The 27,959-nt window shown below is 32.4% G+C and overlaps 1 protein-coding gene across 2 annotated transcripts in view; it reads right to left on the bottom strand.

Moving 5' to 3' along the window:
- cyc (basic helix-loop-helix ARNT-like protein cyc) overlaps nucleotides 1–26,819 on the bottom strand; it is a 90,178-nt gene extending 63,359 nt beyond the window's left edge. For both annotated transcript variants that reach the window (XM_069121400.1, XM_069121409.1), the window contains exons 1-2: nucleotides 26,441–26,819; nucleotides 17,092–17,575 (exon numbers count right to left, since the gene is read on the bottom strand). In XM_069121400.1, coding sequence (XP_068977501.1) covers nucleotides 17,092–17,575; nucleotides 26,441–26,456 — 500 coding nt within the window. In that variant the 5' untranslated portion in view covers nucleotides 26,457–26,819. The remainder of the gene's footprint in view (nucleotides 1–17,091; nucleotides 17,576–26,440) is intronic.
- Between the last annotated feature and the right edge of the window lie 1,140 nt (nucleotides 26,820–27,959).

Genomic DNA, 27,959 nt, shown 5'->3' on the forward strand with positions numbered 1-27,959 from the left:
TTTTTTTGGCTCACAACGGTGTGATAGATTTATCCATTCAATAAAATAATAACTGTTGTGATCCTACCTCTGAGTATAGAAATAACAACAGAATTTATAGAGAATGATATTAAGTATACTTATAGATAAGTATGCTAATATATACTTTGTACAGAATGATTTAAAATGAAAGGCATTTTACAACTGAAAAATACAGAAACTTAAAATCTGAACAGTTACGAGATTTAATTTGGGCTGCAGTTAATATTTTATGCAGTCACCTTTAGTTTCAGGCATAGTATACAGGGTGGTTGGTAACTGGTGGTACAAGCGGGAAGGGGGTGATTCTATGCGAAAAAAGAAGTCGAAAATATAGAATAAAAATTTTTCGTTTGAGGCTTTGTTTTCGAGAAAATCGACTTTGAATTTTTGTTCGGTACACGTGCGGTACGTTATAACGGATCTCACTGTAGATCTTTGTCTCGATGGAAAAATTAAAAAAAAATAAAAAAAATTTTTTTATTCTATATTTTCGACCTCTTTTTTCGCGTAGAATCACCCCCTTTCAGCTTGTACCAGCAGTTACCAACCACCCTGTATATCCTAATTGGCATACTCTTTACCAATGTTTGTCCAAATATTTCTTCAGTTTGGCTGCGCTCTTCCCAACATTGAATTGATTCAACTTTGAAGCACGGTTGTTAAAGTCAGTTGTGGACTTTTTCAAGAAATCTTACAGATGTTCTAAGGAGTTTAAATTGAGAGATTGGAAAGGTCATTAACCCCTTAACCTACGATTTACGTTCGAGAATTTACGTTTGGTTCGATCATCTACTACGAGCCATGCCCGTAATATTTATGTTTGGCACGATCATCGTACTACGGGCTATGCCCATAGTTGTAGGTTAAGATAATAGTATTTCAAACTCCAAATCATAATATTGTCTTATAATATTATAATAACATTATAAAAACATCAACAATATTATAATATTGTTCTCTATGGTTTTGCTCGTCCTTTTAAGTCCGCATCTCTCAATACGTGTCGAATTGTTCTTGCACTCACGTCTATTTCGCCAAAGTTTGAGAAATCATTTTGTATCTGTACGACATTATCATCTCACAAAGTATCGCGCTCTCGTAGTGTTGAATAATTTCTTCCTTAGATTTTTAGATTTCTTTAATTTTGATATTTTATCAACAAAACGATAGAATTTTATTATAATTATATAGTAGAATAGTCTTTCCTTAAGAGATTTAATGATCGTTTTTTCGAATTTTGTGACACTGGTTTCATTCTATACTATGAAAGTTTATTTAGTAAATTCATAATAGGTTACAAAAACAAATACGTTAATTTTTTTTATCTGCGGAACATAAATTTGTGAATGTGTTATTAAAAAATTATAACGACAGTACAAAATAATAATCAATCAGTTTTTGTTTAAATATAGTGATTAAACGAGCGTTGCTCTCATTAGTGAATAAATCGGGAAAATCATTTCCTGGCTATCGAGATCGCCAACCAAGTATTACGCCATCGAATTTTTAATCGTGGGAAAATTTAACAGAGAGAAATGACGCAATAAGAATTAACACAAGAATTTCGTAATGCATTCACTGAAATTAGAAGAAGCGAAGTTCAATACTTCTAAATAAAATTAATATAAATGTCACCAATCTGTGTCTATCGTAGTTTATTACTAACTAGCTTTTATCTCGTATTTTTTCCTTATTTTAATATGTGAAACAAACTATAACATTCTAATTAATATGAATTACAAGGTAAAACATTTTTGTAAAACAATCTTGGAAGAATAGAAGAAAGAGAACTAATTTCTGTTCTATCATACGATAAAATAATTGTGTATATTTCTGACTAAAAAAATTTTTTCTTGAATAGTTAACACAGTATAATAGAAAAAGGTAACTAACAGTGTTTTGAATATTTTCATAATCAATCAAATACGAATGACCAGTCCAGTATAGTGGAGAAGGAATCCAGGCATCAAGTATTCGAATCGTTTGATTAATGCAGCTTTTGCATCGATAAGCGATAATGCAAACTGGTTTTTCGTTTCTTACATACGATTTTTTTATGTTAAGCCTCGATCGGGTGACAACGGTATACAAGTTCTGTCGTTCAAAATAAATGATCGTTTACCTAAGGAAAATTACGATAACGCTACTGTAGAAACTATGATGAAACATGTCCCTTTATACAGATAATTTATATTGATTTATGTCTTTTTATATTATTTACTGATGTTTACATTTTATTTGTTTATTAGGTTTATCTTTCAAGCGTGTTTTCTCTAGTTGTCTTAAATTATGTAAACATGTTTAAATCGTGTTGATAATTATCAATAACTATGTTAATAATGACTTGTATAACTATATTGTATACTAATAATTGAACGGAGTAGGTGAAAAATTGAATTATCAATTTATTTCAAGTATTTATAACACTAATAAGTAATGCTATTATTCCGATAGCAATATGTGCTAGTATTCTAATAACAATAATGCCACAATTTACTGAAATTTTATCGAAATACAAAAAAGCATCGTAACGATAGAATTGTTAATAACGTTTCGTGATTCATACAGTTTTAATGCAGTTATTGTATAATTTCTGGCCTTAACGTTGGACAATTGTGACATTATCAGAGAAACAAAAAATAATTGTAGCAGTAATTATTCATGATAACCTTTCAATAAATTATGACAACGAACATATAAATGATTTTTGCCTATCATGTACGAATTTCAATTCAAGGTATACCAGTCAAACGTATGCAAATTAAAAATTCAACGTGTTGTCATTAAATAATCAATTTTTTCTATATTTAAAATATCTATGCCATGCAAGTATAGAAGCATAAGTATAACGTATTAAATATTTCAAAAATATTTCAAAAGTTTGCAAATTATTAAACTGAATTAGATCGATATGTTTAATATGTTAATCAAAATTTCACAATAATAATATAAAATATACAAAATTAATATATTACAAGTACATTATAGTAATTAACGTTCTGAATATAAAAAATAAAGCCCAGCTCGCAAATTATTAAATTTCTTATTCAGATCAATGCATCGGATAATATTAACTGAAATTTGATGGAGAAATCAATCATTATTAGCAGTAAATCGTGGCAACCGAGTCTTAGAGTCTCTCAGAACAGTGAAAGAATTTAACGTACCAATCTTGTTAGCAATTACCGATCTGGCTGCAGATCACATATACCTATTCCTAGGTTCGCATATTTTTTTATCAACAATATCGACGTATTTCCTTATACTGTTTCATTCATGCTTCACTGGACACCAATCTTTTCTGCACACACATAATCTCAAAGTTTCTCAATACACGTTTAGGTGGCGAATCACGTACATGTAACACGAAAATATGCGGGAACAGTTTTTTCGAATATTACTGTTAACATGAAATTTATGTTTCGCGGCGAGTCGAATAATTACAATGCAATTGAATTACTTAAGATGTCATGACGTTGTGAAATTGCAACGTTGGTATGTCTTTCTGACATGCAACGTGATAAGCGTATATTATATAATTTACTCGATACTTTAAAATTAGTGCAACTAATTATTGGCGAAATTTATGCTACTATCTTTGAAGGATATTTAACGATAACGACGGTTGCAATAATAAAAAGAGTATTAAAATGTTGTCTATTTTGTCAATAGTAGCAGGAATATTAAAATTTAACATTTTAGACATTACGAAAAATAAACGCCGAAAAAGAAAGTTTCCGTATGCTGTATATTGATTATTGCTGCATTTCTTTATATATTTTTACATACATTTATTGGTTATTTTTCTGTAGTCACAAGAAAAGAGGGACAAATTTAATAATCATTATTTTTTGATCTTTCATTTTTCATACCTATTCAGTTTTTTTAATTCTAAACGTAAATGGGGGGGGGGGAAATGAAAAATAATTTTGTTAATTAAGATAGTAATCACTATAAGCGTTGGAGTAATATATTTTAGTGTTTAGAGTTGCCGTGAATTGTAATTTATAAACTTTTGAAATAATTGCAGCTATAAGCGTAGAAGCTTGTTTGTTCATATCGAATACCTTCGCTTATGACACTTGTTTCTTTTTTTCGAAACATGCTACATTCTTTGGACCATTTTTGACCAAATTGCGTTCTTTAGTGTTAAAAAATTTATTAAATTTAAGGACAATAGGAAGGAGTATATATGCGTGTGTGATTTCTTGGTACAATTTTATGCACAGGTCTTTCTTGAAGTACCAAAAGTGTTCTCGTTTGTTGAAACGCGAACGGGATTGAAATATAAAAATTCGGAGACCGTAACAGGAGTTTTAATTTTCTGACTATAAGTAATTTCCTTCCTTTGTCGCGATATGAAACAATAAAATTGGAATGAAAATATGACGCAGGAATATAATCATCTTAAATGTTAATAAAGTTGAAATCCAAACTATTTTTTTCTAAATATTACTACATTATTAGAATATTATCACGATATTATTAGCTACCTTTTTAATTAAATTTTTAATTTACAAGTTTCAAGAACAACTTGGTGACAATTCTTTCCGACGTAGTCATAAAAAAAGACGTGACGAAGGTCGGCCACGTATCTACGTCGGCAGTGTAAGAGTAGTTCCGTATATTATGATGTAACCTACACGATTAGCGTAATTCTATTTATTCATAGATACGTCAGTGCACGCGACGTTCCTGGTATCACACTATCCGCTTTTGCACGACGGCAAAAGTTGCACGCGATATTTCCTCAAGTTCTATGTCCGCGCACCAAACATTTTCTCACTTAAGAGGCAAGGCATTAAATTTCCTTGAAATAAAAGTTGATAATATCTGGATACAAAATTTTCAATAATTATTGTATTATTGATAACGAACTTATGTTTTAATGTCTTTTTATTATTTTAGGTGATCAATGGATATATCCGGCTTGCGCAATTTAAATATACCAAGACATTTATGCAATTGGAGATTAATACAATGTAGTTATTATTAGACTGTGGATGAATATAAATTTAAGATAAATTTAAATGTGCAAAAATATACAAAATACGTGTAACATGTAAGAACGTACGAGCATCCAAAATATGTAAAACATTTGCTACAATATTTGTGGATAAATTTTTGCTGTCCAGTTATTATTTGCTTCGGTATATCTACTTTTTCAGAAGATTTTTATTTGTATTTCCTGGAATCCAAAAACTTAGTAGTGTGACTCAACTTGTATTTTATGAATTTATGGAACTAATTTAGAGAAACGCAGTGATATATTTCACTGCGCTGATTACGAATGCCCACAGACATGATATCAATATTAATTGGTATTCTTCTGAATATTAAAATTATAACTCCCAGAAAATCTTAAGAATCAACCGAGTATCAGGTACTTGTAATTCATAATACAAAATTTCATTTGCTGTATGTTTACAAATTTTTCTATGCATTTACGTATATGTACGTATATTTTAATTTACTTCATTTCTAAATTTCTTTCTTTTAAAATAAGCCTTTGTTTTAAAAATATGTACACACGTTTTATTATAAAAATAAAACTTCTCAATTCTTTAATTATCTAACCTTTCACTAAAGCAAATCATGAAATATAAAAATAACTAATCACACCATCACCATCTTTGTTTTACAAATAAACTTTCTACAAATAAATTATTTACTTCTTATGTCCTGTATACAAACATTTTTTGATAAAACTTTAGATCTTGGGCAATGAAATTTAAGAAAATTTATTTGCGCAACAAAGATGCTGATAATATGATTAGTTATTTTTATATTCTACGATTTACTTTAGTTAAAGGTCAGATAATTAGAAATTTGCGAAAGCTTCATTTTCGTAATAAAACATTTGAATAAAAGTATGATTTTGTATTTTAATATCCCAATGTACATCATTACAAAGTTGCGTTATTTCTGTGACAAATAATGAACCTTTTAATAGACTCGATGGAATAACGATATATTCAATGGTAAATAATAAGATTATGCGAAATTCATTAAGTTTTATAAATGTCATAAAAATACTGATAAACATAAATTCAGAATAAAGGAAACCCTAAGCCATGCCCCAAAGAGTTAGCTCCGCAGTTACGATATCGATTTATTGTAATCTCGAATTCCTATCGACAGAATATTCAATTGAGTATATCTCTTGCACGTCATCACGGATTAGAAAATATGCACGTACGATCTGTTACATAATTTCACGAAGATTGCGGGAAGACTGTAACACGAAGGTATATATTTCATTCGTGTTTTTCCTGGTGGTAAACTCCATCAAGAATATATACTTCAAGATATTCGATAAATTTATTGTCTTACTAACCATTATTTTTTAACTTATATTCCTTTTCTACAACTTCATTTCTTTATTTTTGTTTCACGGATTATCGACCGGCATATAAAATGATTTATGAAAACATTTGAAAGTATTTGAATCTATCGTTAAAAATTTCTATGAACGTATTATCTGACGGATAGTAAGTTTCGATGAATGTATCATCTATCGAATGATATTTATGTGTTATGACGTTTATGCGCATTCATATTTTTCTGAATAATTACTGATGATAAGAGTTACTAATTACTGATTGATTAAAACAACAGGAACCCGCGTATAAACTATTGTTTGACTTACAAAATATTATAACGAGTACTGTACTCGATACTCTATTTTGTATAGTAATGAGAGATAATTATCGTGATTATATTGGTAAAATGTGCAACCGCTTAACATATGCATATAGAAGTTACGAGTTATTCACTGTAAATATTCACTGATAATTAGTAAAAAATTAATACATGGTATTCAAATAATAGTAGTCACTAGTATACAATAAGTGTCAAAAGTCTGATGATCCCATTAAATGTGGAGACTTATTGATATAATGGACAATTGAGTGTTTAAAACTTTGGTAATTTCCATGAAATGTATACAGTGTGGTTGATAACTGGTGGTACAAGCGGAAAGGGGGTGATTCTACGCGAAAAAAGAAGTCGAAAATATATAATAAAAATTTTTCGTTTGAGGCTTTGTTTTCGAGAAAATCGACTTTGAATTTCCGCTCGGTACGCGTGCACTTTATCACGTCTCGTTACAACGGATCTCACTGTAGATCGTTGTCTCGATGTAAAAATTAAAAAAAAAGAAAAAAATTAAAAAAAAAGAAATTTTATTTTTTCGAAAACAAAGCCTCAAACGAAAAAATTTTATTCTATATTTTCGACCTCTTTTTTCGCGTAGAATCACCCCCTTTCCGTTTGTACCACCAGTTACCAATCACCCTGTATAACAAGAGGGCACATCTTCTATAGCAGACAATCTTCTAAAGTGGGTTCTATGCTCGTGCTGTAAAGCATATGCAGCTTCTTTTAATGCAGTTAAAGTTTTAAAACAAGAGAAATGTATATACTTATATAAATATATGTAGTTTGAAACTCAAAATATTTTGTATAAGACTTATAATATTATACATATATTTGTCATAAAAATTCATTCAAATAAACTGAATACTTTTTCATATACGTTTTCCTGCATTTTTGCATTAATAACATGTTTATTTTAGAAATAGTTTAATTTGAATATTTGTGGAAATTTAAATATAAATTGTGTTGGTTATATTAAGCTAAGTTAAGAAATTTTTCATTTTTCATTTACTAATAAGAGTGTAATGTCGAGATAGATATTAATAATAAATCTCATATTTCGTTTATTAAATCTAAAGCAGTATATTTACGTCATATAGCTTGATTAAGTCTTGACAGACTTACAGAGTTAATTACTGTCTACCAACTAATGTATTACATAATGAGAAACTTGAATTTATTAATTTTAAAACAGTTATAAAAAACAGGATAATTCCACATAATCATGCTGCATTAAATCTTGAAGTTTGGAGTGCAGCAGTATATAGGATGAAACATGTTATCATTTTCAGTAACATTTTCGTTTACAAAATAAACACAGTGGTAGTTGTGTCCTTTTTATTTGCATATTAATATTATCACAGAGACAGAGAAACGTCATGATGCAGACAGTTTGTACAATTATGTAATGTTGACTGTATATATATACATTCACTTCACAATAATATAAGTATCAATGATAGGAAATATTTTTTGTACTTGTTTGATGTTTTTGTTGAGAAAAGTTAAGTTGGCATGATCGCTAGTTACTACAAGCTAAGTTGGTACGACTTCTAACCACGCTTTTTTGTCTTAGAAGTTGACCACGTGTTAATAGACTAAGTGTATCCTGTGTGTTAAGACGTGTTGTACGAGGCAGAGAAATATAGAAAGAGAAATCGAATCTGTGTGAATTGATTAATTATCAACCGCAAACCTACATCAATTAACAGTTTTGACAGTCTTCGGATAAATATAATTATAATCTGTAAACGAATATAATTACAATTTTTATAAAAAAGTTAGTTATACATCTTTCAAATTGTGGTTTTTAACAAAATTTCTTTCTTACTCTGTTGTAAAATTAGTTAAATATTAAATTTAATGCTTACTGAATAAGTATTTGTTTTTCAGTTATTAAACAAATTATAATCTTAATTTATTTCACTCTACATAATATATAATAACGAATACACCATAATATGGCAAAGATGATCATATGTAAAGCTTGGTGAAAATTATTCGTGACATTTATTTATTGTGAAAACTATTCCAAAGTGCTTCAAATTAACAAAATTGTCTTCTTTAGTTTAATAAAATTGTATAGGCCAAACTTTTATGCAATCTTTGTACAATCTTTTAAATTCGATTTTCACACATTTTGCAACTTTTCCTTTAACAATTATCACTGTTTAACAAGCCGTATTCTTCTGTGAATTGATCTTTAACGAAAATACATTGATATAATTGCAAAACACAAAATTTCCATTTTCCTTTATCTTTTCTTTATGTTCATCCAGATCGCAAGTGTAACATAGTCTTTTTGCTAAGAAATCGTCTTTTATAATTTGAGAAATATAAATTTTTTGCGTTTAAATCAATAGATTCCTTTCGAAACTTGTTTCCTTAACGTTTCTGCATTTTCATAATCAACACGCACGTGCATCAAGTAAAAAAGGAAACATAGAGAAAAATGAAGATGCAATCGCGTCTTCATTTGCTATCTCTGCCATTTACCTTTCAACAACATTTGAACTATCTTACCAAGTCTGTCCGATCTTCGCTTTAATACCACATGATTATCATCCATTCCGATGACTAATTATACGAAGTGAAATGCGTCTTGAAGGACGTGGAGAATCAAACGATAAAAATGAACTTCTTTATCCCTGACGAAAAACGAAGCGATCGAATCCGGATTAATCGTACAACAATCGATAATAAAAGGTCACATTGCTTATATCGTCCAAGTCCGTTAGTTCTATCTAATACCTTTTCATGTTCAAGATATGTAGAAATATGCGAAGTTCTTCATGCTTTTGATTTCTTCAGTAAAATTATATCGAACAGACTGTTGGAACGTAATGATTGAATGAAATTGATTGGAGAAAAGCAAAGCTACCATAAAGACAGTGATGGTACTTCAGTTTTCTTCTATATCGAAATAGTAGCTAGAATATTCGAGCTATTTCTAAGAAAGGCAGATCTATGGACGAAGGAACAAGAAACAAGTTACAAACGGTTTCTTTATATTTTTGAATAGTAACGAACATTTTGTATTTTGATTTATTGCAAAATTAAAGTTTTTTTTTTATTTAATATTTCACATTCACAATTTGTCCAATTTGGACATTTGGTAGAATTTTTTAGCTGTTTGATTATCATGTGGGTGGCTACCCCCAGCGGGGTACCATCTTCTTGTTTGTTAGGTTATATCCTTTATGGCAAAATTAAAGTAAAACAAAGTAAAGCAAAGGCAAAGTAGGTACAATATTCCTTCAGAAAGTCAGGTTTAGTCGATCACAAAGATTCGGATACTGTATAATTTTAATTTTAAAGCTCTATATTCTCAGCAAATGAAAAAGGACCAACAAAAATATATTACATCATGTTATACTACACTGTACGTAGATAACAGCAGAAAAGAGCTTTTGAATTATTATTTATTATCGCCTAAATATTAAAAGAAACGCTGAAGAAGAGATATTTTTTATTTCACGAAAAGTTTCGATTTCTAATATTAATTATACGCATAAAACTGAAACTAACAACGGTTATTCACGAAAGTTAAATATTTAGTTGGGTAGCTCATATGCTTGATGACATAGCGTAAACGTTTTAACGTAATGGAAATAAATTTTTTTATATAATTGACATTGATATGTTTTTATATTACATTCCTCTTACAAATGTATTTGTAATTATTCTTCAATATACCCGCTGTTTTACGATCTGACTTTTTCTCTCCGTTGTGAAATATTAGTAATCGTCGCATTTCAAAACTTTCGCTATTCATTCCGAACAAATCTTTAATGAAGCTAATGCATAGTTGCAATCTGAGCTCAGGCTTGAACCAAGTACTTTTTACAAACGTTGTATACAAACAGTGGCAATGCTTAGTGGAGAGTTAAACTAAGAAGTTCCTCCAGGTACATCTTGTATTAAACTTCGAAACTTTTTCTGGCATAAGAATTCGCCCTTTGTCGATATTTCTTTCAATATTTAGACAATAACAAATAATAACACAGAAGTTTTCTTCCACTGTTAGTTATGTAGTGAAGTGTAACATAGTGTAATATATGTTTGTTGGTCCTTGTACATTTACTGTAGATATAGAGCTTAGAAATTGAAATCGTACACTGATCAAATCTTTTTGACACCGACGTACTTACGCCCCTTAAACAAAACGTGATAGAGATAAACAAAAAAGAACGGTAATTGTAATGTAAAATATTAGGTTGATGCATTTCAAATGTCGTTTGTCCGAAGGCTAAGTTTAACAAGACGATACAAGACTATCATCAGTGGTTATAGATCACATCGAAGAAGAAGTAGAAGTGTGTTATAAATTATCTTCAGACGTTAAATATTGCGAAGATTTATAATAAAAATATCAGAAACTTACTACCAATTATTATGAATTATCATAATATTCGTGTAATCTTCCAATATGAGTTTAAATTTGGTAAAAATGAATGGAAATAAAATTAACATTGTTAAAAGCATCCTCTATTTCATCTGCATAATTTTTTAACGGAAAAATTATTTTGAGGGGAACTGTAAATAAAAAAGGTAGAACAATTCGATCGAAAAAATTTTTGTAATTCTGGAACCTAGGGTGCAAAGTTACCTCAAGTTACAAATTTAAGACAAAACTACTTAATCGTATAGAAATGATCATTATTTAATATGGTCTCGTAAACTTTTATTTGAAAAGTCGACGTTTTATTTGCATTAGCTTAATATCATCGTTTAAGATGTTCATAGCATGGCGGGGCAGCCAGCTACGCTCGTTAAAGCTCAGAACTGAAGACAACGCGTCGCGAGTTCGAAACCTCGGAATAGGAACTATTATATTTACAAAGGATGGAAAAACCAAAATCTCTCTTAAAAGTAATATACAACAGGCAAGCGACCAGCCCCTCCCTTGTGTGTGTTGTGGGGTGTACTACCTTCTGCCGCCCCCACAGGGTGGTAAGGTGTCTATGAAGATTTCCTCCACGTAAAAAAAAAAAAAGACTGGCCGACGCTCCAACCTAAGCACACAGAATAAAATTACCCTCTATAAGACCGTAGTAAAACCTGCCTGGACCTACGGAATCCAACTATGGAGAACAGCAAGTAATTCCAACATTGAAATACTTCAACGCTTCCAATCGAAAACGCTAAGATCCCTTATAAACGCGCCCTGGTATGTCACCAACGAACTAATACATCGCAACCTCAAGATACCCACAGTCAAAGAGGAAATGGCAAAATATAGCGACAGATATAGCAAAAGAGTCAACAAACATCGAAACCCCCTAATTACTGGACTACTTGATACGTCGAACCAGATCCGCAGGCTGAAGAGACGACACTACCCGCTAGACCTAAACCCTAGATTTAATTAGTTATTTATATTAAGTAATATTTACTTATTTACAACTTACTCAAAAATTATACTTATCTATAATAAGTATTAACTTATTATAAATATTTAGCCATGTCACTGCGCCACGCCAGAAAAAATTACTGAAAATTCTCAATGCGAGAATTGATTGTAAATAATAAATAAAAAAAAAAGTTGTTCATGACTAAAGCTATAAAGAATTATATCAATTTATCACGAATTGATTCTTCAACAGATTTCATTCACAGTTGGATAGCATAGATCTGCAGGATAGTCGTAAAATCCGAGGATTATGTAATAAAGTTTCATAAATTGGTTTGCGCGGGTCAGGAACTTATAAGAACCAGAGAAAGAGTGGAAAGTAAGCCCTGGAGGGCAGCGCGCGTTCGATTGCGCCACTCCACTCTTAAACTTCTCTCTTGTGCACAACTGCGCTAAACTTGGAAACGGGTATATACAAGTGGCAATTATTAGAAGAACATTCGATATCTCGTTGCTGCGGAAAGGCGCTCGTTTAATCTACTTTTACGGGCCTCTAGTAAAACATGCTGGTTGGTTCACCGATCTCGAAAGGCTGCGGCACGACGACGTCCGACGTCGATATCTCTTGCCTGATCGATCGGATTTATATTTCCTTTTACCGATTTATGTCAAACTTTAATTAATAAGAAATTGTTTTTTTCCTTATTTTATTATCAATGAAACGCTTTTTTTCAAATACATATTATGGTTGTTAGATATAGGCAAATGGCTACGTACATAGAGTGAATCACGAAACTATCCGAACACTCTTAGACACCTTTTATGAATATATATTATCTATGTTACATAAAACATTTTTAAGTTTCATTAGCACTGTGATGAGATCTGAGTGTCGCGATGACATTGGCAAAGTTTGAAACAAATTTGAAAATAACACATATATACAAATTATGAAATATAATAAATATTAGAAGCATGTGTATATTTCATGTACGTTATAAAAATTATTTAAGGTAACTGCTCGTGCTGTATATTAATTTTGTATTAAAAAAATATTGTATTCGCAGTAAATGTCTTGTAACTTTTATACACATTTTCAGATTAATTTCAAATATCAATATATTATGGCAATCATGTGATACTGTAATGCTAATGAAATTTCAAAATGTTTCATATAATGTACACAATATATGCATAAAAGCTTTCTATGACGAGTGTTCAAGTAGTCACAATATAGCCACTATGTATAGCTCTAATGAAAGTTTTAATGTTTATAGTTTTGAAATATTAGATTGCTCGTTATTGTATTATGAATCTTATTGAATAATAGGAGTAAGTGTACATATAAATGTGTAAGATATTAATCAACATCAATATTATCCAATAACATGAACAATATGAATAATGTTGAAGTTTGAGACTGATGTGCATATAACAAATGCTATCCAGCACATTATACATAGATTTTACACGTACGTAAAATCAAAGCATTCAAGATTTCTGTTTAGAAGCGCTAGAGATAATTAACCTAGAAATAAACGATGTGAAAGATCTAAATGCTAATTTCACGCGATACTAGTACAATTAATTTGATAGAAATCTCTGACGTCCTGGGAAATAAAGATATAAAGTGTTAATATAAAAACTACCCTCTATTACAGTGCAAATGAAATCTGTACTGAACAAATAAGAAATAAACTAAATGGGTTTAAAGAGTCTTAATAATTTATTAATTAAATTAAACCTTTAATGTTCTGTATACAGACTGCTTCAAATATCGAGATATTAGAATCAAAGTTAAGATTAGATTAATCAACAGTTTTAAAAAGCTTCAAATCAGATGTCTTATGTTATTCTATATAAAACTTACAAATGTTTATATATTATTTCTTCTTACTACGATCCCAAAATTACTATATTATCATTGAACAGTTGAAATTGCAGTTCTCTAACTTAACTCTTAGTTGTTAACTTAAGTTTTATCATTCTCTTTGTGCCGTCCCTCTTTTCTTTCTTTTTTTTCTTATTAATTTAGAATATTAAACATTATTCCGTAACTGTCTATATAATATAATATAATTTTACTTAAAAAGTAAAAACACAGGGAACTTCAAATATTTCAATATATCTTCAAAAATGAAAAGATACTAAATAAGACATTTTAACTAAAACAGACAGTATACATACTCGATATATGTATGTACATAAGTAGCATTAACTAACCAATTAAGTATGATAACAACATAACATTTAATTAACTATTTATAAAAACAAGTGAAATATATATTAAAGGTAAAAAGATGATGTAAATAACGAAAACTGGTAGATATTGGAATCATATGGATATGAACGCGACTGACAAAGTTTTCATGTTCTGTGAGGTAAGAAATCGAATGTTTAGGAGTAGTGGAGTTGAACAAGTAACAATGGACGTCATTAATGTCTGTCTGTGAATGATAACGGCGATATCACAGTCTTATGTTTAGTATTATGCATGAACGGTATTCTATGAAGAGTGGCGCCGTCCGCTACGCGTTTCATCTCGGCTGCTAACTACGAAAGAACACTCCTTCAAGATCCCATTGTTCGCCGTATATTTCATACAGTCAATGCTGTTAAACCATTAGACGTTCTCACTTATTCTTTTATCCTTGTATTCGTCGGTTTAAAAATATATGTAAACTGCTAATATTAAAACTACTAAATGATTTCACAGGACCCATTTCACCAAACATTCGTAACAATTTCTAAGAATTCTGTTTCATAGCTGATTTTTGAATTCCAAATATTCTAACTGTATCTAACTTTAGATCCTCAAACTTTCATGTTTCAATTTTGCTTGCATTTTAGGAAACAAAATGTGTTTGTTATGTTTTAAGAAGACGTTTAAAATAAAATTGAAAGGAAAAATCATGCGTACCATTTTTTTCATACTTTGAGATTTTTCTTAACGTTAGAGAAACAGAATTACAGCGAGAACAGCCAAAAGAACGCATCAGGATTAATAACGTCCCACTGATACGTTATGAACGAAATAATTAGGACGAAAACCACTTGTTTAATGAGCTGATAGAAAAAAATGGCCCTCTACATATCAGGTAAGATTTTCAAACGATTCGGCTTTATTTATGTTTCGTGTTTAATATTTAATAACGTTTAACGACATATAATTATGGCTATATATAATTTGGTTAATGAATTGGCAAAGGAAGAAAATAGCATACTAAGTATCTGTTAGGTAGGATGCATCAGTCGGAAGATTTATTAGTATTTAATAAGGAACATGCAAAATCAACTTCTTCCAAGCGAATAGTTATTGATAATTACATACAGAGGCGGATTTGAAGCGCATATTCTAGATGTTTAATGGAAATCAAGGAATCAGGAATCACAACGATTAATGAGGTCACGTGCTAATTCAAGGCTAACCGATAACACGAGTAATCGTCTTATTATATCGTAGATACATCGAGTTATGTCATAATCTGAAAACCGATTTCCATAGAATTTTTATTATCAACTCGTCGGCTGATTAGAGATTTCGATGCTGACACACCAATCATGTCACAATTATGAATAATGATAGACAGAACAAATTCAATCGAGCATCATACTTTTGACCACGTACATATGACAATAACAGTACACAGCAAATACGACAATAAAAAATTATTCGTAAGCGTCTATGAAAATTTACCAAAGATGCATTAACAATATGAAGAGCTAAAGGAAGAATCAACTGTCAATGACTGATAATATACTAGCGCCATGTGTAACTTATCTATTTATGTATTTCTTTAATTACTTGCTACCGCTATTTCTTTATTTTTCAAATATTCGAAGTCATCGAATTTTGTTACAAATATAACAAAATCATATTTTATGAGTTGTTGTTCGGAACTAGCTGGTTGTTGTACATAGTGTTAATTCTTTGCACTCAGAATGCCAATTACGCTGCCACGATCTTTTTGCTGTTACGAATATGAGACATTGCATTTATAATACAAAGCTGATGATAAGGGGACACTTTATTCTTCTCAAAATGAAACATTTTATTTTAGAAAAAATTTCTTAAACAGAAGCGTATAATAGTTCCGGGAACGAATTTCTTATCATTATTACTCGTCTGAGTAATTGTTAATAATAATTTAAATTAAACAATTGAAAATTGGTAATAATTAGAAACATTGTGAGATATAAATGTATATTAATACAATGATATACATGAGTATATGTATACAGGGTGGTTGGTAACTGGCGGTACAAGCGGAAAGGGGATGATTCTACGCGAAAAAAGAAGTCGAAAATATAGAATAAAAATTTTTCGTTTGAGGCTTTGTTTTCGAGAAAATCGACTTTGAATTTTCGTTCGGTACGCGTGCACTTTATCACGTCTCGTTATAACGGATCTCGCTGTAGATCGTTGTCTCGATGGAAAAATTTTTATTCTATATTTTCGACTTCTTTTTTCGCGTAGAATCACCCCCTTTCCGCTTGTACCACCAACCACCCTGTAGATGATAAAAACTAACGTTTCTTAATCATAGCAAACTGATAAAGGAAATAAAGTAATCGTAAACTTTCTGTCAGAAATTCGCGTTTCAATTAACGAGTTGATGAAAAGAGACGTTGAAATGGTTTCCAAGTGCAAAGCGTCAGTATTTGTTCTACTAATCTGAAAGAAGTTCTACTATATTACTTCAGACCAAAGCTGAATCACCGAAAAATGATTTCCATCGCGCAGATGAAGCGTACAACTATAAGAATGTACAGTGGAACTCCATTTATTTGAACACGTCATGGGCAAACGATTCATTCAAGTTCGCTAATTTTCTTCTCTATCTATTATTTTTCATTCGCAGGAATTCATATTCAGATTAATGGGGTCAGTTAATCGACTATTAACGAAAATGTCATGCGAGTAAATAATGGAGTTCTACTGTCGTAATTGCCTGAACTAAAACGCTTATTTCCAGAACGTACGTAGCCATGATGAACGGAGAGGGGCACAAACGATAACTATTTAAACATGACAACAACGCATAGCTTTTATCACTTACTCTTGAACAGCGGAGAGATTATAGTAATTCCCTTGTTGTTGTTGTTGTTGTTGTTGATGATGATGATGCTGGTAGAGTTGGGTATCGGACGATAAGATCGTTGAGACTATCCGACCGCGGTTATCGTGAACACGATGTTCCTGGTGAATACGCGGATGAAGCTCCTCCAGCGAAATGAATTCCTGTGGCTCCTGACTCGGGTGGAGGAGCTGCGTATAACTCTGTGCCATTTCTTGGGCCACCATCTCCTGATCCGGTGGTCCACGAAAGTATAGAAAATCTTCCAGCTCCTCCTGCTGACGTTGTTGCTGATACTGTTGTTGTTGCTGTTGCTGAAGTTGCGGTTGTTCTTGGCGATAACGATGACCTGGAGAATGTTGCTGTTGATGTTGATGGAGGCCGCAGGTATTCACGCAGGTGCCATCGCCGACCATAACATCGTTCTCCACGACACCACCGCTATCTGGCAGTAATCCACCCTCGTCTGAAGATTCATAAAGCCGTGTTCTTTTATCCGGATCCTGATTTCGCTACGGCCGCGTCCTAAAGTGGTTGCAACATGCGAATAGATCGGGACAAGACGAGTTCACGTGTTCGTGGAACGTGAACGATGCGCGTTTGAATCTCTTTGACCGAGCCATCGGAATGTCCCTATAAGGGAATCGTTTCATCGCGCTAAAGAATACTTTTGAATCTTGAAATCGACGACTCTGCGCTGGAGAATATTTTTGAATCTCGATATCAACGACTCTGCTCGGAGCAAATGGTCGAAGATTCGTTTCCTCGTCGATCTATTTTAACGAAAACAACGATGTAACGACAGGAGTGACAATGAAACGACGATTTAATGACGGAAAGAATGAAAATTTGCATGCAGGCGAATTTGATAGTAATCGGTTTTCTAGTTCGAAAACTGGAATGGAATCGATTCGTATCACATTAGTGAATAGATCATGCAAAAATGAAAAGAAATCAAATCTTGGATGGCTGAGAAATTATGGTAATGGATTCGTGTCACGTTAATGAATTTGCCACTCAAAAACTAAAAAAATTAAGATTATTATTAGAAATTATAGTAACTTCTTTATCGTTACTGTTAATATAATGATCTTTATATTGTAAGGAAAACTACCAATGGTTTTAATCAACAAGAACTTGGCACAATTTGTACATCGAACTTTTTTTTCGAATCCGCACGCAGTCAACGATGTGATAAAATTCCTCGTACTAGGAGCTACATTTTTTGAGAGCGGTGAAATTTTTACTGGCGTAATTATACAAGGTGGTTAGTAACTGTTGGTACAAGCGGAAAGAGGGTGATTCTACGCGAAGAAAGAAGTCGAAAATATAGAATAAAAAAATGTTTTTTTTAATTTTTCCATCGAGACAACGGTCTACAGTGAGATCCGTTATAACGAGACGTGATAAGGTGCACGCGTACCGAACGAAAATTCAAAGTCGATTTTCTCGAAAACAAAGCCTCAAAGGAAAAATTTTTATTCTATATTTTCGACTTCTTTTTTCGCGTAGAATCACCCCCTTTCCGCTTGTACCGCCAGTTACCAACCACCCTGTATAAATCGACTCATAAATGTTGGTAACAATCGTTGATTCTAATTTGCATATTGTACATATTTACAGGTATTTTAAATGATTCGTTTAAATTACTTGATTCACCGAATCGCAATAAATGTTCTTTGAGTTCTTATCGCCAACACGATTAAAGAGAAATAAATATGCTAATGATATATTATGCATTTGCTACTAAATCATGTAATGAATTATGTAATAAATTACCTCTACACCATTAATTAGTTTTACGTATAATTATTACTATTTAAAATTGATGAAACTATGAACCATATTATGGACGCTGTTTTTAAACACGAAGAAGATTTTTTTTTACTTTTTGTTTACTGTTCTTATCTCCAGCCGTATCTCCAACTCAATTATGACCGTGTTTATTTAAAACATTTCTGAACTTCGAAAATAATATTAAAACTTTTAAAATTAATAATAATATAATTAGAAACTATCATATTCTACTATAATACACAAAATTGGGACTGTAGTTCTCGATAAAGGTAATGGTATATTGTATGTGTATATTGTAATGAAATTAAATAGTTTTACTATAAAAATAGAATAATCTCAAGTGGAAATTCAAATTACATTATTAAAACAAAAAGGTTAGTGCCATATTATTATCAAAGATTAAATCATCATATAAAGTGAATCGAAGATAGTACGAAACAATTGCAACTCGAGAAGAAGAACAAATTGTCGAAAATACAATAAATGAAAGAGATTAAATATTAATAATATACAAGAGATAAATTAATACATGACGAGCATTGTATGATAGATCTGCTGAAATAAATTTCAAGCCGAAATTCACGTAAATTATTATGCGTCCCATTAGCAAAGACACATATATTGGTTCTTGTACTTTCACAATCTGGTAATTATAGAACAGGATGAAAATATGGTCTGGCCTGTAGCGGAATAATCATGCAAAACTGTATTTGTACGTTAAAGCAAAAACAATTCTGGATTTCGATATTATTGTTTCTTGAAGAAATAAACTTTATTCTATTAGCCTCTGTAGCAAATAATTAACCTGGTTTCTCACGCGTTAGGAAATGTCAATTTTCTGCATCTGCGGATGGCGGAAATAGAGAACCAGACCTTCGACATTAGGTTGTCGTACGATGATTAACGAGAAAGAACTAAGCGAATATTCCGAGCCATTATCGTCACGATTGTAATAATTTTTGACATGAAACAGCCTACATTATGTCGCTTAAGAATTGGCATTAACATTACAGTACACCGTTAATTTTTCTAGCATACGGGATTTGTACGCCATCCAATTTTTCGAATTTAAAGTGATTCTAATTTTAATACACATGCGGTTGTATGAAATGAATGCGAGAATCGACAAAATAAAATGATAAAATTTACGAAATGGTAGATAGAATATTTTCACTAACGAGTACAACGCCTTGCATGTACGAAGAATGTTATGATCAATTATAATACTCATTAAGCTTTAGTAAAAATATAAATTGCTCCTCCTCCGTTGTTCTGCGATTTACATTTTCTCCTCAGCTAAAGCTAATCATATTTCAATTTTTAACTCACATGCTCACATGATAGACAGGTATCATCTTGAAGAGATAACTATTATATGTGGTTAATTTACGTCCTGTATCGTGAAGAATAGCCAGCAGATACTCGTTTAATGGACTTCGAAAAATCGTTGAGATAATTAAATTTTCACGGCAACAATGTTTTGCGATTGTGCGAAGACAACGAGGTTCGGAATCATTAGCGCGTTGGTAGACGGATAACAAATTGGCGAAGAATCAGGGGGCTAACATGGTCTATGGCGAATCGTACGCCTTCAACCGCACATTAATTGCACCTCTCTGGCTGACAGACAATTTCGTATTTTTATGGCATTTCGCCTGTGTGCACGTGCTAATATGTCAGTGTAAAGCGACGGCTGTTGCAAGAGCCCATTGACCCTCCACGTATTATAGAATGCCTTAGTGATACGAAATGATGTAATTCTCTCCTAATTAACACTACCTCCATTGCTTTTAATTTGATAAAAGAATCATTCATTTGATGAGCGCACTAGATGTTGTGAAACGGGTATCATAAAATTGTTGTGAATGAAATTCAAGGAAGAAACATAGATGAATGTTGTGTTTAGTATAATAGGGAAATAAATGTAATTTCAATTTTTGACTTCAGAATAATAACATAGTTTCCTCTGTTTTATTAAATAGTAAAGAGAGAGACGTTTTTAAAACTACAATTCTTGATTTTTAATTAAAAGTATAGTTTTTTTCATGAGCAGCAAGGTACGAAGAGAAAGCCCTAGAATCAAAGAAGGAAATAGTAAAGGAGTGTGTAAAGGAAAGAGAGAGAGAATGGGGGAATGGTCATGAAGGGAAAAGAGCAAGAAAGAGAAAGAAGGGACTAGAAGAGGTGAGAAAAGGAGGGACGCAGATAGAAGCAAGAGAAGAGCAAGAAAGGATGACAGCAGACCAAATTATAGAAGAAAGAAGAAAAAGAGAAGCAGAAGAGAGGGGGAAAAGGACAAGGGAATCCAAGTATAATATACACTACAGAAACATAGCCAAAGAAAAATTACCAAAGTACTTAGAAGGGAGGATGAAGTGGAAGGACAGAAGAGTACTGGCAAGATTCAGATGCGGAAACGAGACCAAAGCGAGGGAATACTGGAAAGAAGAGGGGGGAAAAAGATGCAGACTATGCAGAAGGAAAGAAGAAGACCTAAGACATGTAATGGAAGAATGTGAAATAACGGGAGGACCAAAGGACATAGGAGAAACGCTAAACGAGACTGGAGAAGGTTTAGCAGAACTGAAAGCAATAATAGAGAAGAGAAGGGCAAACGACAAGAAGGAGGCACAGCAAGGAGGCTAAAGACCAAAGTTGCAATAGTTTTTAGTCATTGGTTGCTAATTTGTAGTTTTTAGTTTTAGTTTTTAGAGATAAAATAATTAAGGGAGTGCAATAGAATAGAGTGGAAAGAGGGGAGGTAGACATATAAGAAGAGAAATAGACATAAGAGATGTAAAACCGAAAGTTCGTCCAAAGCCGAAAGCCAAAGCAATAATAATAATAATAATATAGTTTCTTTCATTCATTTCTAACTAGATAGAGAAAGGTTAAGAAAAAAGCTGCAGTCTAGAAATTTGAAATATTATGAAAAATATGTATATACTCTGTGTCTATGCAAATCTTCTAGATACAAGCTTGTACATCATGTGTGTGGAATATATGAAAGAAAATGTTAAGTTATTTCTGACATAAATAGGAATAAACTTTAAAAATAGCTAGAAGTGAGTTTAATGAATGAGTTGTTCATCATACTTTGTATTATGAAATATTCATTATGCAATTTGCTCTTCATGAAGTTCTGTAAAGAAACGAAGACAACTGTGTTCCAAATCAAGGACGAGATCAAGCAATTTTAACATCAAAGTTTAAAAATAGTCTTTCTATTTTTATTTATGCACGTAAAAAGACAAATAATTGCATCAAATATAAAATAAAGCGTAAGGAAAATATAATTGCTCATTATTCAAACAGTGAAAGATAAACTTTATATAATTTGTATGTAACATAATTCTATCATAATATATAGTTTTGTATATGTCATATAAATTTTAGTACAATCCCAAAAAGAGATTAGAGTGGATTATAAAATTTTCAAGCAATGTCAGAAAATGTTTTTAAGTGATATATAAGTGTTACGTAAATGAAAATATGTTAAGAAAATATACTCCGAAATTTGCCAGGCAAAGCAAGCAGTATTTTAAGAAATAATGTAGGATCAATGTCATTTAGGAACAATAACATGATTGTGAAAATTGATCGTATAAGAAGAATCAAGATTCTAGGTTGTAATCACTCCAAGCAACTTCTAGCAGAACTCTTAATCGACTACATTTGGTTAGAAAAACATGTTTAACCCATGACGCATGTGTATACTGGGTCGTTTACGACCAGTAGTTTTAAGTAATTCTTCATTTTTTTCCATATTTTCATTTAAATTTTGCTTTGCTTAAAAAGATTAATATAATATGTAGCAGTAAAGATTATTGCACTGTATTCTAGAATGCACTTGGAAGCTGATTCACGAATTTTGGGGAATTTTTTGAAACACAGAAACTTGAAAAATCTACATGAATTTAAACGACCCAATATACAGACAAGGTCAGTGAAAATAAGATTGCAGACATTCGAGTCAAATATCGTTAAAATCAATGTTTAAATTCAATTAAAGACATCGTTAGCATAAAATTCTTAAAAAAAAAAAAAAAAATGAGACTAAATTTATTTTTTGAAAATTAAATTAATTAAATTATATAACTAAATTAATTCCTTGTGCTTCTTATAAGAAAGATATCGTAAGGTTCTAATTTCCATAAATAAAATCAAATTAAAGTTAGTAAATAACTCACAATAAATAGTTAACTCTTTACGCAAAATTTGTCACATATAACTTCCAGGATCCCTTCAGTTATTTCAAATTTAAACTTTCATTAAAAATATATCAAATGTTTTATCTTATCTATTCTAATGGTGTGTCGCATAATGTGGTCAACAGGTTAGAAGGGGGAAGGGGTTCTCGGTGCATAAATAAGTCAAAAGTATAATACATTTTTTGGCATATTAACCAGGCTTCGTTCTCGAGAAAATCGAGTTTGAACATTTTTCAAGCATACCTGAACTTGCATGATTAACAAATGGGTATGAACAAAAACAATCAGCAGGAGATTTGAGTAAACTTGAGTAAATTTGAGTAAAATCAGCTGGAGATATATGAGCGAACAATCCACATGACAAAATAAGCCAAAAATGCAGAATGGAAGTTTTCCATTTAAGGCTCCATTTGTAAGAAAGTAGACTTTTAATATATTTAAATGAGGACTCACCTAATGCATATATGTTAACACGCAAATAAATTCAAATTTAGTTCTCTCGGAAACGAAGCATTTTGTGAAAAAATGTCTTATTTTTACACGTACAATCACCCGCTAGTCGGTTGACCACGTTATCTGGGTCATCCTACAAATTATTCTATGTGTCTACTATTTCTATGCGTATTTCTATAGTATATTATCGAAAAAAATGATTTTACTGGAATTGTTAATAATGAAATTCTCGTCCAGTAATAAGCAAAACTAAATGAAATATTATACTTCATTTAAAATTCAAGTGCAAGATCATTAAATATTGTTTGCACAACACATCTGGCGTAAAATTCATTCAGTAATTCGATACAACAACGAAAGAAAGAAACTTGCAGACTAATGATTATCATTCCGCGCGATGTTGTAATGACACCGACAGTAATTTTCTAATACGACCAGTGTCGTTTAGAAACGTTTCAATGACTTTTCTCTTGCGTAAAAGACGTCAGGAACTAGTGATCTTTTCATCCTATTACATGACACGCAGAAATTTACGCAATTACGAATAAAATCAATAATGATAGCAATGCCGATTTATTACGCGAAAAGAAAAGATGATTGGCTTGAAACAATTTATAGTCTTAAGCCGAATTTACACAGTGTCAAACACGGATGAAACGAGGGTGAAAACAGCGTTCATCCGCCATATTCAACAAAGTGAAATAGTGTAAATTCGGCTTTAAATTCAATAATACAGGGTGGTTGGTAACTGGCGGTACAAGCGGAAAGGGGGTGATTCTACGCGAAAAAAGAAGTCGAAAATATAGAATAAAAATTTTTCGTTTGAGGCTTCGTTTTCGAGAAAATCGACTTTGAATTTTCGCTCGGTACGCGTGCGGTACGTTATAACGAATCTCACTGTAGATCGTTGTCTCGATGGAAAAATTAAAAAAAAAAATTTTTTAATTTTTATTTTATATTTTCGACTTCTTTTTTCGTGTAGAATCACCCCCTTTCCGTTTGTACCACTAGTTACCAACCACCCTGTATACGTGTTAAATGCTTTTGTCTTTGATCTAGAATCAATATACACGTTTTGAGGTTCTACTATTTAACAAGAAGTTAACACGTTATAAACTGCAAAATATATAATTCTATATTTTAATATTTCTACATATTTAAATACTCATATTCCTTACTCTTTTAGGAGTTAAAAATTATTTTAATTATCTAACGGAATTTCTACTTTGCCCTGCTATAGCAATTTTTTTTACTATCTTGTATAACAAGGGCACTAGTAAATGGATTTACATTTAACGCTCGATAATAGCGTTTAATATCCTCTAAACAATACAAGTTTAAAGAATTGTATTCACCTGTCACGAAGATAATGTTGAAATGTAACGTTAGCTTTCGTTTAACCTCGAGTAATGTACGCGTTCGACGCAATTGCAGTAATAAAAGACACATATTTTAAGTATATAATTACATTAGGTTATCAAAGAGAGACATTTATAAATCCACAAAATTATAAAAATTATGAAAAGTACAATATTTCAATTTTCACTTTATTCGTCATCATTGCACAATCAACCTATCGAATATGTAAAATTAAACAATTGAATAATGTTAGAAACGTAATTGCATTTTACAAGTATCTTCTCGAAAAGTGTAATTGAAAGAAAAGAGGACGAAAGGAGAAGGGGAAAGAGGAACTCAGCAAAGTAACAAATCCTAATCGTAATAATAAATATTATCCATTAAAGTCAAAGACGCTTAAAGAAAATATAACAAACTTTTAGATATGTACGTGTATGCTTCTAAACCCGTGCAAAATCTCTTTTTTAATTTTAGAAATTAATTGTTTGTAGCAAACGTGCAATTATGATATGATCGTTCGCGTTCAATTCACCTTGAGAAATCCAGAAAAAGGGTGCTGCTCATGATATAGAATGTAATAGTCAGAGATAAGAAGATAATGTCAGCCCGTATCAAATCAGAAGAGAGCAATATTAGACGAAGAACACTATTATGATTATTGAAGAGAATTATCAACCTTGCATTCAACAACGAGAATGGGATAAGATGAACGTTCTGCGCCAAGGAAGAGGCATTCGCTTAAGATATAAATAAAGCAGACATTTTCACATTGATCTCTGATTACGATAAGAGAAGATATAAAAGAAGAAGGAAAGAAAAAATTTGATACGGAGAATAGAGAAAGAAATTTAGAAATTACCAGCAATTGAAGAGACTCGAAGATAAGCTGATTTCTACATGGTCTGACAAACATTCGAGCAACAATATGTAAATCATATTTACAATATGATTAGATCGTTGCAACGGACAGTCATAGGCGATGTTAATGAAGAAAGTAGGGAGATACCTTGGATGCGCAACGTGAGATTCCAGAGGCACGTAGTTCGTCGACAAGCGTTAATTTTATGTCGAGATCGAAGCATCCTAGAAAGACGGTGCACATTTTCACTGACACGTGTCATTCCACCAAATATTCACCGAGTATTAAATGCTTTCTAACAATACAGAACACCACTATTGCACTCGAGGAATATAAGACAAACCAGGAAATAACGCGATCGTGCAACTCGAATCACGTTGCTCGAGATGAACTGAAGAAACAATCTGTCGATCCTTCATGAACAGATAATACGATAAACTTAATTTAACGTGTTTTCTGATAAATAAATACATTTAATTCCTCGTTGTTTTAGCTGAATTTCACCAGCGACAATTTCAACGTACAGTCCTTGCGTTTCAAACAACGGAGCAGAATTTTTCACGAACACTGAGACACTTGTTTACACGTTGCAACCACGTTTCGACTCTTGATTCTACGTTTTCCTAATATTTTATCGTCGTTTAGAGCTTACCGAGAAGCGCGTACATCCACGTCGTCGCCGACGACGAGGAAGCGGCGTCATCCTCGAGGAGCGCAGAAGGCCTCACGCCTTCCCTCCTCTCAACCGATGCCCTCGTGCTTCGAGGGTGCCTCTTCGACGACGACGAGGTCGTGCCGCTCGCGGACCACTGAGTCGAATATCGCGAGTTCTTCGATGCTACCACGTGCTACCGAAAGAAGAGGCGGCCACCTCGAGAACCATACGATACACGAGGAACGCCACAACCGTTGGCAACCTTCGCGATCGTTTACCGTGCCACTACTGTTCCATTAGAGAGGTGGTGGTTGTAGTGGTGGTAGCAAACGACTTTACGAACTCACGCGCACTCTTCACCCGAGGCGGCAAACGAATACTGAGCGCGGGTGGTGGTAGTGATGGTGGTGGTGGACTAGCCGGAGGTGGAAGTGGAACAACACCGATGATAGATCCTGACGCAATACGGATTACCGCTGTTCTGGACCACGTGCTCTTCTGGCCCACCGCAGCAGGTGGGAGTGACTAAAACTATCGCTTGCTTCTACGTTTATGCCAACTTCTCTCTCTCTCTCTCTCTGTCTATTCCCTTCTCCAAAAGCTCCGACAGTTGGTCGCTCAATTAAGTGCTTTATTCTTCTTGTTTAATCGTATGTTACTCTTTGAAATAATGTTCTTTGAAAAATGACCTTTATCGACCTACTTCTGTTGCCACTATAATAGCACGAATGGTACTACTAGTACGTTTAAGTCGATTTTCTTCCAGTCTTTTTGCACTAAGTAGAGTTGCTTTTTCTTATGTCATCGATTACGGTATTGATATCGCTGTCGAGTTTTCAGATAACCCAGCCAACTCGCACGATAATTTCCTGTCTCTTGCGGTGAAAATGCTTTATCGATGTGTTTTTTCTACGGCCGCAAGAAGCTTTTAATCTTCGTTACAATGACATCAATGAGTTTTTTGTGTTTCAAGGAGACCTTTACATATCAGGGGGTGCGTATCAATTGGTACGTGTCAATTTGATAGAACTTGACGTTATTGAATACACGAACATCTTACGTTATTATATCTTTTCAAATCTTTACAATTTCAGCAAAACAAAATTCACGCGATTAAAATTATCACAATCTTCACTTATGCGTTTACACTTCCATTTTTAAAGCTTCCAAATTTTTATATTTCTAAATCTCTGGAACTAATTTCTGTGTTAAGAGGTCCCGAATTTTTCAAATTTCCCAAAGAACGAACACTTTGAAAATTCGCGGCAAATCCAGACACGAGGGAATAGACCACGCGGTCGCGTGTCGCCGGCGCAAGTGGGAGTGACTAAAACCGCCCTACACCTCGGCGCTTATACAGCGTCGATGTCGATGGTACCGTGATCATCATACGCAGGTCTAATCCCTCGGGAAGGTTCAACAGGAAACCAATAAGGTCTTCGCGCAACCACTTCATCGGAATCGCTCAAAATTTGTTTCGAAAGCTAGGACTTTCGTTTTCGATTGTTCAATTAGA

Source organism: Bombus flavifrons, chromosome 1, assembly GCF_040668555.2.
Source record: "Bombus flavifrons isolate JBK064 chromosome 1, iyBomFlav1_principal, whole genome shotgun sequence".
In the NCBI taxonomy this organism is placed as follows: Eukaryota; Metazoa; Arthropoda; class Insecta; order Hymenoptera; family Apidae; genus Bombus; species Bombus flavifrons.